This window comes from Gallinula chloropus (assembly GCF_964237585.1).
Source record: "Gallinula chloropus genome assembly, chromosome: 5".
NCBI classification, from domain to species: Eukaryota; Metazoa; Chordata; class Aves; order Gruiformes; family Rallidae; genus Gallinula; species Gallinula chloropus.
In genome coordinates, this window is record NC_140090.1 from 11,903,773 (window position 1) to 11,918,283 (window position 14,511).

At 41.7% G+C, this 14,511-nt stretch overlaps 1 protein-coding gene across 2 annotated transcripts in view; it reads left to right on the top strand.

Annotated features, from left to right (window-relative positions):
- Positions 1-14,511, top strand: part of ADCY5 (adenylate cyclase 5) — a gene marked incomplete at both ends in the record, with an annotated part of 214,902 nt that overhangs the window by 164,950 nt on the left and 35,441 nt on the right. For both annotated transcript variants that reach the window (XM_084264299.1, XM_084264300.1), the window contains one exon: positions 6,322-6,462. In XM_084264299.1, the coding sequence (XP_084120425.1) occupies positions 6,322-6,462 (141 nt within the window). The remainder of the gene's footprint in view (positions 1-6,321; positions 6,463-14,511) is intronic.

The window sequence follows — 14,511 nt, forward strand, 5'->3', positions numbered from 1 at the left end:
TCATCTTTACCTCCAGATCTGCTTTCACCTTTCTGCTTGCCCTGTCCTGTGATGCTGCTGCTTATGAGGGTGAGCACTTGCAGATGAAGAGGGCAGTGCTCAGATAACCCAGAGCAGTGCTGGAGCAAATTTATTATTGCAGTGTCATGTAAAAGGTTTTGTGGGGTTTTTTTGAAAGCATAGACCCAAAGTTCCCAATTTGTTTTCTGTGTGTTTGCTTGCAATTCCTTAAGCTAGGATTTTTGGTAATTAAAATATAAAACAGTCTTAACTGTGTGAGATACCAAGGGTGCCATGCACTTAATTTTAATGTAAACCTGTATATATATGCACACATACATATGCATATATACTTCCTGTCATAAAATTAGCAGGCTCCACTGTAAAGGTCTGCTGAGGTTTATCTGCTCTCTCTAAAACCTGGTTGCTCTGGTTGTGTGGTGTCTGTTGTCAGACAGCAATTGCATCCCCTCTCTCCCTCTCAGCCATTTTTCTCCTGAGACAAGCTTTTCTAATGTCTTCTTACAAAAAAGAAGAGACATGCACAGGCTTTCACAGAAAGCTCTTCATTTTCATCATCATCAAAGGAAACCTTTACCTTTTGTATAGTCACATTATCTTGGTGTCTGATATTTATTCTGTGATGAACTGCTGTGATTCCTGGTTATAAAGTTTCTGCTGTAATTTCTAAGTGAATGGTCATGCATTTTGCTCACTTGAATGTCCCATTTCTACTATGTCAGTCCTCAAATGTTGGGTGCTAATCACAGAATCACAGAATCATAGGGGTTGGAAGGGACCTCGAGAGATCATCGGGTCCAACCCCCCTGCCAAAGCAGCTCCCCAGCTCATATTGCACAGATAGGCGTCCAGACAGGTCTTGAATATCCCCAGAATTGGAGAGTCCACCACCTCCCTGGGCAGCCTATTCCAGTGCCCTGTTGCCCTCACTGTGAGAAAGTTCTTCCTCAAACCCAACCTCTGCTTCTCTCATTAGCAAAGTCTGGCATTGCTACACTTGGTACCAGATGCAATAACACAAAAATTAAACTAAATCTGCCCTGAGACTGGGAATTGAGTAACTCTACTAGTAACTTTCATTCAGCCAAATACTTCCTCATTCAAAACCACCTCATGCCATTTCACTGGAAAACCAGCTCTTTGCACAGCTTTGTACTCCTTGTCTGTCTTAGCCATTAGTCTGCAGCCCAGCACTCTGTCAAATGCTCTATGGAAAAAAACAAGTCCAGGGAGAGCTACTGTATTTTTTCTGCTTAGAAAAACTTGGATGCTCTCAGGGCTGCTAACCCAAGCCCAGTATTTGCTGTTCTACAAGTTCTGTGTCATGATCCCTGACTAAGTAGTTATTAAAAGTATCAGTTACCGGAGCTGAAATTGCAGTTGGCAGTTTTGCACAGATCTGGGATGGAGGTTGTCCTTCTGACTTCAGCACAGCACACTTAAGTTTTGCTTCCAGCTTAGTCATGTTTTCCGTTTATAACCTTATGCTTATGATCCCTCTTCCCTTTTGCCTTTGCTGTAGCAGCAGTGATTATCTGCAGAAAAATAATCTGTTCCTCCTGTTCTAGAGTAATGTAGATTTTTAATTTTCTGTTATTCTCACATGATACAAAGTGACTTCTGTCCTTACTCAGTATTTGTCTCATTCATTAGGATATGTGTTTCTAATGGAGTTAATACCTTAGCATAAAAGACATTGAGGAATTCTCCAAGCAACTCTTTGACTTTCCTTCATTACTGGCTTTACATCTCCTTTCTTTATCTGGAAGTCTGTGTTTCAAGATAGATAACTAATTATCAGCTATACTATTAGCCAGATTTTTACCAATTCCCAACATTACCCCTGAGACATCCTAGTGAACTATCCAGCATTAATCAGCACAGTATCTTTATCCTTCTGCAGACAGGTTTTATTCTCATTATAATTTTTTTTCATACAGTTCACCCTGCATACTGTAATGTTCCTAATGCCCAGCTCTGTACTTCTACCTCTACAACTTCTACATCAGTCATTTTATTCCAAATGTCTGTCCCAGTCATTACTGCTCTCCTATCACATCCCTGCTACCCTTGGACTATTCAGTTTGTTATTATTGTGGTATTCAGTTGTCCCACTTCTTGTACTGCCCAAATTTCTGGAGTTTGTACAGGGGCACGTTACTTGGTGTGTGTTGGCAACTTTGTGAAAGGTCTGGGGAAAGGCTTTGCTTTGAACACAGGTGGAAACGAGATGTGACTGTCAACAGATGAGGGATACTGCTGACTAAACACACCATGCTGACTGCATAAAGTCAGCAAACTGAAAATATGTTGATTTTTTTCTAATGCCTTTCAATTGCTGTAAACATGGGTGTTTCTTTTAACAATAGCAGGTACACAGTGGTTTCAGAAAGGATTGTTGATGGTGGCCTTAACACAGCTCAAAAAACTTTGGCCGTAGCTCCTAGAAAAACAATTCTCATTCTTTTCTAAATAGTGTCCTGGAACTCCATCCAGCTGAGGAAACAAGACAGTCCTTTAAGTGTTGTGCATGTGATTCTCCTAAAACACAATCAATCTACAGCGATGATTCCTCAGTTCAAAAAATGTAATTGCAGCTCAGCAGGGTACCACTCCTGTAGATTTATGAAGGCGATGCTTTGGAGCATGCAACACTGCAAGAAAGATCATTCACATGTAAATAGGCCTTCAAGACCATTTAAAGAATAATATGTGGCTGAGTCTGAAATGGCTGATCCCCACTCAGGTTTCACTGCTGTGTTGCACTGATAGCGATCGATAGGTTGGCAAATCTTATCACACACTGAAGAAGCAACGGGCATTCTTGATGCAGTTGATAAGTATAAGAAAATCCCAGCCCTATCTGCAGTTTTGCTATAGCATTACTATAGCTCAGCGTGTGGGAACTGGTGGTGGGAACACAATAAAACCTCTGGGAATAAGATTTACAGTCTCTTTGCGAGTCCAGATTTAAAAAGTTCCCACAAGTGCTTTCTGGAGTTTAGCCACTTTAAAGCTGAAAAACCCATTGCTGTCAGAAACGTTTGCACCTGCTCCTGTTGTTGGCAGTACCTGTAATGAGATTGGAACTAGATGATCTTTGAGGCCCCTTCCAACCAAAAACATTCTATGATTCCTTTTCTTTATTCTTCTTTCCAGTCTTATTATGCCTTATGTAGTCCTCTGCACAAGTTGTCCTTGTGCTGTCACTTAGCCAGGAAGAAACAGAGGGAAGATCCTCATAAATTTCTACACAGGAACTGTGATCCTTCTAATTCTTGATTTTTAGTGTTTGTTATCATCACCCACTGAACAAGTGATTTCTCAGAAAATAAATTACCTCAACTTTTAAAAATATCAGGTTTTAACAAATGTTTTTGGATAAGTATTGATGTTAAAAACAAAGTCCTATTGTTCAAGACAATATAGCGGCACAGCATGTAATGTGGGAAACCAAAAATCCACTATGCTTGTATATATGTGTTTTAATCTGATTGGAAATTTTGCTGAAACATAGTTCACAAACCGCTGGAAACCTGGGGTGGGGGAAAATACAGCCAGAGTTCATGTAGCCATGGAAAATTTATGGTGCCTGACCTCATGGTTAGAAACAGTCTCAGAAGTATATATTTACCCGTGTGTCCCGCCCTTACCTCAAAACCAGATTTGTCAATAATAAACATGTAAGAGGTCTTTTATTCCCTCCAAATTAATTAAGTGATGCTTCAGAGTCACCAGCACTAGCAGCAGGTAGAAGGATCACTTGCTGGCTGAGAGGGGTTGGTACATCTGCTTGGATTTTTGGCATTAAGGCTTTTATCCAGTTCTAACCAAATTTACTAACTCATGGGAGGAACCTGCTGTTTGTATCTTTTATCATCTGTTGATGTAAAGGCATTTGTAATGTAACAAAATACCTTTGCTTTTATAGGTCCCCAGGCTATTTTCAGTGTCTAGGTTTTTTCATTGCTTTTGGTTGAAAACCCTTCACTAAGTTGCAATGAAATGGATTGACAGTGTCACTTCTATTATTGAAAAGAATGTATCTTTGTTTGGAGATAATGAAATTTTATTTCCTACTAGTTTTCTGGCATCACATCATAGAAGAAAGAAACATAACTATGAAAAACATTCCGTAACTAAAAAACCACAAGAAAGTGCTACAAAGGATGGCAGAGACCATAAAGAGCAGTAACTTTTCAGAAACAAAACCTCAAACCAGCTCAAATCTGGACATCAGCATTGCATCACATCACTGTATTTTTAGAAACATTTAAAAGGCAGCTCTCCTGGAGGTTATCCAGTGGCTCTGTCATGATTGCTCATGAGAAATTCAGCGGGTGCCAAGTGATGGAGTTTGCAGCTCTGGCAGATGAAACAGTGGTGGGTTCGATGCAAGGAAGAGGCAACGTGGGAGGCACTTGCTGTCCTGCGGGCGTGCAACACGGGAGCAAACATCCTGGAGAGCTGACAGCTCCCTTCGGTTTGCTCCCACTAAGTTTCCTTGAGATCCTTACACATGTTATCCTGGCTGGGTGGAAAAAGATCCTTGCTCTCAGCCCAGAGCTACAGTGACCCCTGCTACTTCTTGTCACAGGGCTAGTTGGGTGCCTGGCTCAGGTCTCACGTTGCAAGTGGCACCATGTCCCAAGGTGGTGGCCTGCAGTGCTATGTTCCTGGGAATGTTTGGTGCCTGCACGGTGAGCTTGTGGTCTCATGGGAAGTGTTGTCATTGCAGCTGTCTTCTTTGCAAGAAGAGAAATGATGATTTCCCATGCTTGTCAATCAGGCAGCTTTCCCCATCACTGATTTTTAGCAGGCTTCTTAAAATTTCTTTTAAAAAAATGTAATTTAAGGCAGCATAACACTTGACATTTAACTCTCTGGTTACCATGGAAATAACACCGGGTATTTTGCAAACTCCTGACAGGTACCAGTTACAGTGACTAGTGGGGAATCAAAATAAACAGGTAGGAAAGCAGACTCTAAGCAAAGAAAGATGCGGACTTACCTGTATTGTCATACAACACTTGAATTAAAATTCTGGAGTTTAAAACAACAGATGCTTTCTTTTAAAGTTATTCAGTTGCCTGAGTGCTTTCCGAAATCCAGAATTAACTATTATGTCTATTTTTTCCATAATCTCATGGAAGGAGAGATTTTCTCCTGAAAAGGTTTAATCTCTCAAGTAACAAACAGCCAGGTTGTAGCTGTCCGAATTTTCACACTCTCCAGAGTTGGTCTCTTTTAAGCAAGGATGTAATATTTTGTCATCCCTCTTCTGGCTGAGTCAGTATAGGTGTATTGCAGAGTCCTCACTGAGCAAGTCCCCAGTGCTAGAGAAGATTAACAAGTTTGACCCTGTGTAATAAACTCCCATCTTTCCACAAAACACGTTCCACGTGGAAATCTGCCTTTCTTTTTAGCTAGAGTATATATTCAAAATAAGGAATTACCCAGCCTGTTGTGTAGCCTGGCTATGTGCTGCACTTCTGTGCCCTTGTAGCTGGCCTGGAGCCGGAATGAAACCTTTCTGACAGATCCTGTGTGAACTTTGCAGGAAGCTCCAGTTACAACCAAGATTCAAAACCAGCTCTAATAACAAACCCAGAGACTTTATCCACACTTCAGGAAAGTGTCAGTGGCAAAATTTGCAGCTAGTACTAGGGAACAGGAGGCTGTTTTGTCACACTCTGCAATACCGTTCCTCTTAACAGATAGGCAGTTAAGTTGTTTGCATGACTGACGTGCCTTCCTCAGCATGCCTGGGAAAATGCTCTTGCACGTGTGGAAATGATTTGCTTGTACCTACAGAGGAAGCTGTCCTTTATTCCCATACCTTCCAGGAGCTTCAAGACTCCTGTTCTTCAAGCCGATTGCTCTGTGTGTTGTTTCTCTTTTTTGGTTTGGTTTTGTGGGGTTTTTTTAGAGGACCCTCTATGTCATATCTCAGCTTGGATCTGCAATTTCCGATCCAAAGTGACTCAATTTGATTCAGTTTACTAAAAAAGAAAATAGATGTCTCCATTTTGGAATGGTCCATGTGTTTACATAGGTTATGTTGGTTATTCAAAACAAGCAAAGGAGTGAAAACAAGCAAATTAAGGGCAAGTGTTCTAAAAATAAGAAGAAAAAGAAATGGTGGGCTGGGACTGCTCCTGATCAGCAGCCACTTCATAAAGTTCAAGGCACAAAGCCAACTTCTGGAGTGAGTGATCAGAAGTGTGAGGTGCTTGGAGAAGGATTGCAGTGTACATGCTTCAAGATTTATTCTGTGTTTCTCTCTCATTTGTATTTCAGAAAGATGAGAAAGCCACAATAGCCAAGATGAACCGTCAGCGCGCTAATTCCATCAGCCACAACCCGCCGCACTGGGGTGTTGACCGGCCCTTTTACAACCACCTTGGAGCTCACCAGGTCTCCAAGGAGATGAAGAGAATGGTAATGCCTTGCTTTATGGACATTAATATATTTTCTTTTTAATACAGTGTTATATATCCCTCCCTGCTTTGTTTGAAGGTTTTTTTGCAGCCCCAAAGGCGTTTTCCAAATTCTTGGAAATTCTTGGGGGTGGCAAATTCTACTTTGTCTCCAGAAATAACAATAATGGGTACATCTGGAGGTGAGTGATTGTGAGATGAGGCACAAGGTTGTGTGAGAGGGGAAGGGAAGCTGAAAGGCACGAAGAAGGTTCTTTTGTCTCGCTTGTCCCACGTTCTGAAAACTCATCCAGGATGTATAAGGAGATGTGATTATCTACAAAAACTGCTCAGTAACCCAAGCATTCAAACAGCAGCTGGCATACACTTGCACTAGATCATTACAGACTTCAGCACCTGCAAAGATTTCTTCCTTGCATTCTAAGAGCTGGATGCTCTTCACCTTCTACAAGCTCCATGCCTGTGTAGGTGCATGGGTCCCCAGGACTCACTTCACTGTGTTTTAACTCTCAAGAATACATTCTCAGGTACACAGATTAATTGGCCTAAGGTAGCAGGCATCTCACTTCTTGCTTATACCTTTCAGTCCTTCTAAATTAAAATGAACAAGAGCTAGTTACCAACACAATTGGGCTGAGAGCACTTTTATGGCTTATTTTACATAAAGTTGTAGATGAGGTCTTTGTTTCCTGCAATAAAGTTGAAGAAAAGTTTCTATTAAAATGACTATTTGCAATAACACTAAAATTATTTAGCACCTCTATAATTGCATAATAATAATCCTGTAATCGGGTTGCTCTATGACCTTATTCATGCTGTCTTGAGCCGTTGTGCACAGTCAAAAATGTGTATTTGTTCCCCACTTTGTTGCCCATAGCAAAGTTCTGCTCCAGGTCACCAAAGCCTTGAAGTAGTCAAAGAACTTTTTAACATGAGCTTCACTCCCACGGCTTAAGAATCCTGGCATAGCTATAAGTACCGCATATGGTGTCTTCCAATGGGAAATGCTGGCACATTTATTAATAGTTGGTGATAATATTATTCAATCATAATATTATTTTACAGTGCTAAACCAAATTTCTTAATCTCCATAGTAATGTTTCTTTCATTTCTCAGATCTCCAAATGAGGGCTTCTGGCAGAAGCGTACTGATCAGTGGAACTGTGCACTTTTATGTGGGCTTTTCAATAGGGTGCGCTCAATAGGCATGACATTATTAGAAGAGCCTAATCACACTAGCACATAATTATAATTATAAGTTTCTTTGAATAGCTTTTAAGGGGTTCTTGCAGCCTCCTGTTCAGAAACAAGGTGTAAGCATGCCAAATAGCATTATGCTTCTTGGTGTTAATTACAGTTTGCCGTGTCTAGCTGGTTGTTCAGTTGGAAAAACACGATTATTTATTGGAATATCAAGCTGAGTCCTAAAAACTCCACTGGCCCTTACTTGAAAAAGGAAAAGCTTCTCTTTTTTTTTTTTTCTTATCCTCCTTATCTTCCACCTTTCCCTGTAATCTTATTTACCTTTTCATAAATTAAGCAGCATGGAAAATCTTTTCCACTCAATCTGCTTCTGTACTGCCTCTTGCATTACGCTCGGTTTTGAGAGACTGATGCTGCATGTGTCAGGCTATTTCTTGAAAGCCAATTTAAACCTGATTCAGATGTATTATTTTCAGCTCGACTTTTTCTTGCTCTTGGGGATGATTTTTTTAAAAACTGTTATTTACAGTATTTCCCACCGCTTTGTGTTTGAGATGCATTAGCCAAAAAGAAAACATGCTGCTCTCTGTGGCCCAGAAACCATTTTAATATCTGCTAGGTGGACATTTTATTGATCAGATCATAGGAACAACATCTCCATGTCCTGTCTCAACTCTGTCTCTCTGTGTTAACTTCTAATTTAAATATGCATTTCTCTGTGCCACCCAGCTTTGCACAGCATTTCATTTGTCTGCAGTCTCTAACACATGGATGCTGTCTGTTGCTTAAACACATGCACAGTCCACACTAGCTGCACGCACATGCACGCTGGCTGCAAGCTGCCTGCTTAGAAATACAAAATACAGACAGACAGAAGGGGAGCAGAACTACAAAGGCTTTTTCCAGCGCTCCTCTGGGATGACATGTCATTGATCTTGGTAAGCCGCACGAGCTTTCAAAGCTCTTGAAAATGTGCTCTTTGTTCCACATCACCCACCATTCCCCCCAACCTCTTGCATGTAATTATACATAGCCTTTTTTCTTGGAAACTGTAAGTGCATAAGGTTGGATTAGTCAAAGCAGTATGCTGAAGGCAGGCAGTGTGGCATTGCCTTTCTCTTTAAAGCCTGCAGCTCCTTACCACTGTCATTTTAAAACAGGGGTTTATAAGGGTAGTTGTGAGATAGTCCTTAGGCAGGAGCCCAGTAATGTTGCATCGATGTGCAGTTGCATTATATTGATATGTAGATCTGAATACACTTGTGTGCAAGGAGCAATAGGAGTGGCTGTGAAGGTGTGACAGGTTTTTGTCACAAACTTAGAACATTTCACATTATGAAGACTACCATATTTCCAGAAAGGAGAGAGACAGGTTTTTTGTGGTGCTACTTAAAGTTCCCTGAAAGAGAATATTAAATTTCCCTGAATTGCATTTTGGGAAGGAACTGTTATATTCACTAGGAAAATGGATTATTTTGGCCATTTTTCTTTCATTTAATGCTGGCTCTGGTAGCTGTCTCTGTCCTTAGGATATATTAGCAGTAGTCCTGGATGAGAGGGATTAGTATCAAAGGTAACCATATACTCAGTTTCCCTTCGCCTCCTCTTTTGTTGCGGTATTTCAACGTGCTGCCATGTCTGGGCACATCAGCACCACATCCATCAGGGTTTGTGTGGGAGGGCAGCCCGGATAAAAGCATGGGGAGGTCTTTTGGCCCCTGCTTCTTGCTGCAGTGTGGCTTGGAGCTGAACCTCTGCTAGGTCTGAGTTGTTTCCCTGGACACATAGGATGAACTTGCATGCGCTTATAAATAACACAAAGTATCTTGCACGTGTCCATGCAGCAATAATCCAAAGTGTCCTGGAAAATTGGAGTTATTTTCCTAGTTCCACTCTAGCTAACTGGGACCCAAGTCAGCTGGAGCAGCAACTGTGCCACGCCAGCTCCTCCTGTCCGTGCCCAACAGCCCCTCCATCTCCCTCATGCACCGGTCTACTTTCCAGATCATCCCCACTTCTCCTTTTTCCCTCTCCCACTGCTTAGCAGTGGCCTTTCTTGCCATGCAGAGCCTCCAGGGAGGCAACCAGCAGGAGATACCAAGGTTGCCCATTGCCGACCCACACCTCCATTAGCCAGTGGAGTCACTGCCCAGAGAAAGCTGGTCCTGAGGACTGTGTTGAGCTGGGTTGCCTGGTCAGTGGCTGCCCCTAAAAAATCTGTTAATTTTGTGACAGAGAAAGATCAGGTACAACTGGGTTGGGAGGGCAAGGAGCCTTCCTCTGAGCTGGCAGCCTCCAGTGGAGCCTGGCCCCAGGAGCCCCTGTTGTTGGACAGGGTGATGCTGCCAGCATGGGGCAGGTGGAGGGCACCTGCAGAGAAGCCCGGACAGGATCAGCTCTGGGGCTGCGTACAGAGTATGAAAAGAGCCAGAGAATGGCAGAAGAGCAGCACAGCTGCTTTCTATTTTTATTGCTCTTCACAGCATGTTTTCTTGTTTCCTAAACAAAAGTGGTCAGTTCAGGAGCAGGGAGTGTATTTCTCTGGGAATATGGACTTCTGTACTGCTCATGATGTATGCAGAGGAGCAGCGCTCCCCCAAGTCCCCACACACCAGCCTTGTCTTCCCCAATGTCTCTCTGGTACAGCTTTTAATTGCAAAAGGGTCAAAAATACACAGACTTGAAAGCATCTGAGAGCACAGGTATATTTATAGCTATAACAACATTTATACACCACTAACAAATACTTTGCTTTTCCCAGTATAGATTTCAGAGTGCTTTTATAAATATTGATGGGTTTTAGACTTCTGGAAATAAGGCTCATATCTCGGTTTTCATCAGCAAAACAAAACTACCATGAACAAAACAACTTGGGGATTGTAGTTGACAGTAAACCAAAAGAGGTTTGTTGCAAACAGTGATAAAAAGGCCCATGTTGATACTTTCCAAAATTACAGGGCTGTTCTGGATGGCAAATTATTCTCTTGCATCTTTTACCGTGCTCAGCATTATTACGGTCATAGCTGGAAAACCACATCCAGTTTGGGATTACTGTCCTTTAGGAGAATTTGGATGAACTGAAGATAGTCCTGTGGAGAAGATTACAAAATTAGGAGAGTTTCAACAGTGTGTCCTGTGAAGAATCGTTGAAGTATTGGGTTTGTTTAGTCTAGAAGGGGGAAGACTGATGAGAAATAAAAGTCTTCAAATACACAAAGGTTTGTAAGGGCGGAAAATAATGATAAATCAGTCTCCATGACTGCAAAGGGCAAGATTAAAAATAATCATCTTAATTTGCTGCAAGGAAGATCTAAGTTAAGAAAAAGCTTAGATGCAAAGGAATAAGCTGTATAAGGAGCTTGTGGAATTCCTAATTTTCCTGAAAATATTTTGTTTATTTTATTCAGGGTTTTTCAGTGTGACGTGCAAATATAGAAACAATAATGTAAAAAATTCTCTATTAGGAGAGTTTATAGGGAATAAAGAATGTAAGAATAACATGAGATAGATAGGAAGATTTAACAAAGTTTCCAATCTGGGCTGCACAGAACTCTGAGACATCGATCTTCCCCTTTGTACAGAAGCCAGCTATACTCACAACATTTCTGACAGATATTTGTCTAGCCCTTGTTTAAAACCCTCCAAGCATGGAAATCTCACAGTCTTGCTGGGCATCCTTTACAAGAGTTTGATTATTTTTCTTGATGTTTCGCTTCACGTTCCCTTGTCTGAATGTTAAGACACAGTGCTGCTTGAGATCTTCACAGTAGACAGAGGACGGTTTCATTTTCTCTCCTTTGCAGTTATCTTCTCTGTATTTGAAGACTATTACCATGGCTCTGCACAGCTGAGATTCCCTCATCAAGTTTGTTCCCTGGTTGGTGTTTTCCAGCCCAGCGGTTGTTCTTGTTCCCCTCTGAGCACTTGCCATTTCATCGATAAGAGGCAGCGCCTGCACTGAACCCAGCACTCCTACTTGGGTTTTATGGTCATTTTTGAGGTCTTAAGACCAGACTCTACACAGCCTAATGCTGTCTGGCTTCCAAAAAAATACAGAGTTAGTTGTGTCATGAGATCAGCTCAGCTGTGGGAGGTCCTGTTGTCGGATCTTAAGGCTGCCATACAGCCATTATATTTGTTTTGCACTGGCTAGTATGACTGAGCAGCTTAGCTTGTTCCACTGGTACATGCTTTGGGGAAGGTTCACTCCAGAAACAGGTACCTCTTAAGTCCTTATAATCAAATATGAGCTGAGTGGCTAATGTGATTACAGAGCTCGGTTGTAGATGCCTGGCAGATTTCCTGTCATTTTTTTCCAACTGCTGGAAAGGTTTAATGTTAGGGATGCTTATGTCATGAGTCTGACTAATGAGGCATTTAATTTGCTGTGAAATTGTGTATGACGTCGATGTTAATTACAAAGTAAAAACCAAAATAAAATCAAGCAGGGGTTATATGTAGGAAATATGACAGCACACAGATGTTAAAAATGTGAGGCAAGGTTATAAAAGGTTATCCATCCTAGATATTCCTGGTGCAGTAAAGAACAAGGTCTTCTTGCAGGTGGGCACTGCTCGATTCCTTGCGGCGCAGCTCAGAGCTCTGCAGTTTTCTACATGATATTTGATTGGTGTTTACTTTCTAATGAAAGACATTCATCTACAAGTCCAGTCATTCAACCATAAAATGTAGCTCTTTGTTGTATACACCCTGTCCTAAATCAAACAATTTTCTGCATGTTGCACCACAAATGCTGCTCACTTCCTCCCTTTATGCCTCCACGTTGGCCTTACAATGGATTTTCTTGTTACTTGGAGATCAAACCTGAGGACCAGGTGCATCAGAGGAACACACTAGAGCTGGCTCTGTGCCAACTCTACCACTTAAACATCAGAAATGATTAAATAATGACAATAAAACTCAGTAGGGCAAATTTTCCTTAGTCAATAGTGCAACCCCATCAAAGAGAAGTGGATTTGAGTCCATGCATGAGGCAGCGAGGGTTCACCCTCCTTCCAAAGGTTTCATTTGATTGAAGGTCACCATTATCCTCTTTCCCAGCAATCATCTGCTAAATCTGGTAATAGCAACACTGACGTCAGCAGAGCTGGACAGAGGCAACAATAGGGAAGAATTTGACCCACTATTTTCTCGCTGCTGTTGTAGTATCCAGAATCCCCTGGACTCGTAATCAAGCAGGGAGGAACCCTCGAGCAATCCTTTCTGCTGTAATCTCCACATATTGCTGTACACCTGGGAGGAAATTGTTAGTCTGGTCTGGGTTTTATATAGCCAATTCGGTTTAGATAGCTCACAAACAGCAAGGGGAGGGATCCTATCCTGCAGTTATGCTATATAATTGCTTTGGTGCTTCTGAAAAGAGGATTTGCCTGATTCACATGTTCCGTGTGATCTCAGATAAATGAGTGGGAGCCAGATAAAACATCGTGTATTGCTCATATTGTCAGAGGATTCATACGGTTTTGTATCCTCATCTGCAAACCCAACTTATTCTAGTTGATCAGGGCTTGCAATCATCCTTGATTAAATTCTTTAAAAGAGGAATAAGAGGCAGCAAGATGTAGCAGTTGATACGCAGCTGCTTTTGTGAAACTTAAGTAGAGCTTATATTTCCTTGGAAATCTTGCTTTTCTAGAGTAAATTGTAGTCATGTGGGAAAAGGTGGTTTGGATCGAGACTCTACTAAAAAGTGTCAGACAGTTTCTGAGCAGGACTAAATTAAGCTCACAGAAATAAAGATCCCCTTTACTCACAGAAACATTTCCTCTGAAGTTCATGGCGGCAGAGGTGGAGTTGTGGCACTTACCAGAATGATTTCCAAAGCTCCCTAAAGCAGACAGTAAGCTTTAATGACAAAAGGATGCAGGTCAGCAGGTTTGGGTCTGTGTTTCAGAGAGGGTGAGCAGCTCCAGCCGGCACCAGTGGGCAAACTCAGTTAAGGCTGGTTAGGCTTGGATTCAGTCTGTCTGGCTTTGATTAGAAGGCTATTTGACAGTAGTTTCTGTAGTTTGTTGTGTTTATTGTCATTTAGAGCATGGAGATGAAAGGACAGAGATGAGGGAGCCATGAACTGATTCAGACCATTTCTAGGACTCCCTATTTTTATGTCTTTTTCTGTGTTTCAAGTTATGGTAGCTGCTCACAAGTGAGGTGCAGAACCACAGACCATTTAGTTGAAAATGGAACCTTTGAACTGAAGAAATTTGAATTCCAAGCACAGAGAGGAATGGGAAGCATGAGCAAGCTGCGCTTCTGAGAGGCACGAGTTCAGAGCCAGGACGTACATAAAAGTAAGGAGGAGGAAAAACCTATTTCAAAAGGAAGCACTTATCTTCTATAGCTATAAATCTGATGGGCCAAATAAATCCCTGGGTTTGGCCAGGTCCAGTCTACCAGCTGGGGGCTGCGTATGAAGTCATTTTGAGTAGAACAAAGTAAAGGGTTTCACCATCTGTGAGCAGTGCAGAGGAATGAAAGTCTATTTATCAAGTGGGGTGGGGTGGAGAAAGGGAGCACTTCAGCTTTCCTTTTTGGAGCTCATTAGTCTGTGTTCCAGCTAAAGCAGACACACTCATCATATAATCTATTTCATAAACTGATCTTCTGCCAGTTTGTTGGTCTGCACTTAGATGCTTGTTAAATATCCTTCCTTTCAGGCTTAGTATATTCTGTGCCAATTCATTCTGCACTCTGGTATAGATATTGCATTATTTCTGGCTTGAGTGCTTTGAAGTCCTTCAGTTTTGTTTGTGCTTTTACACCTGACAGCATCTATCTTCCTGGCTTCGTCTTGTTGACCACAGGGACAAAGGCAGACTATATAAAC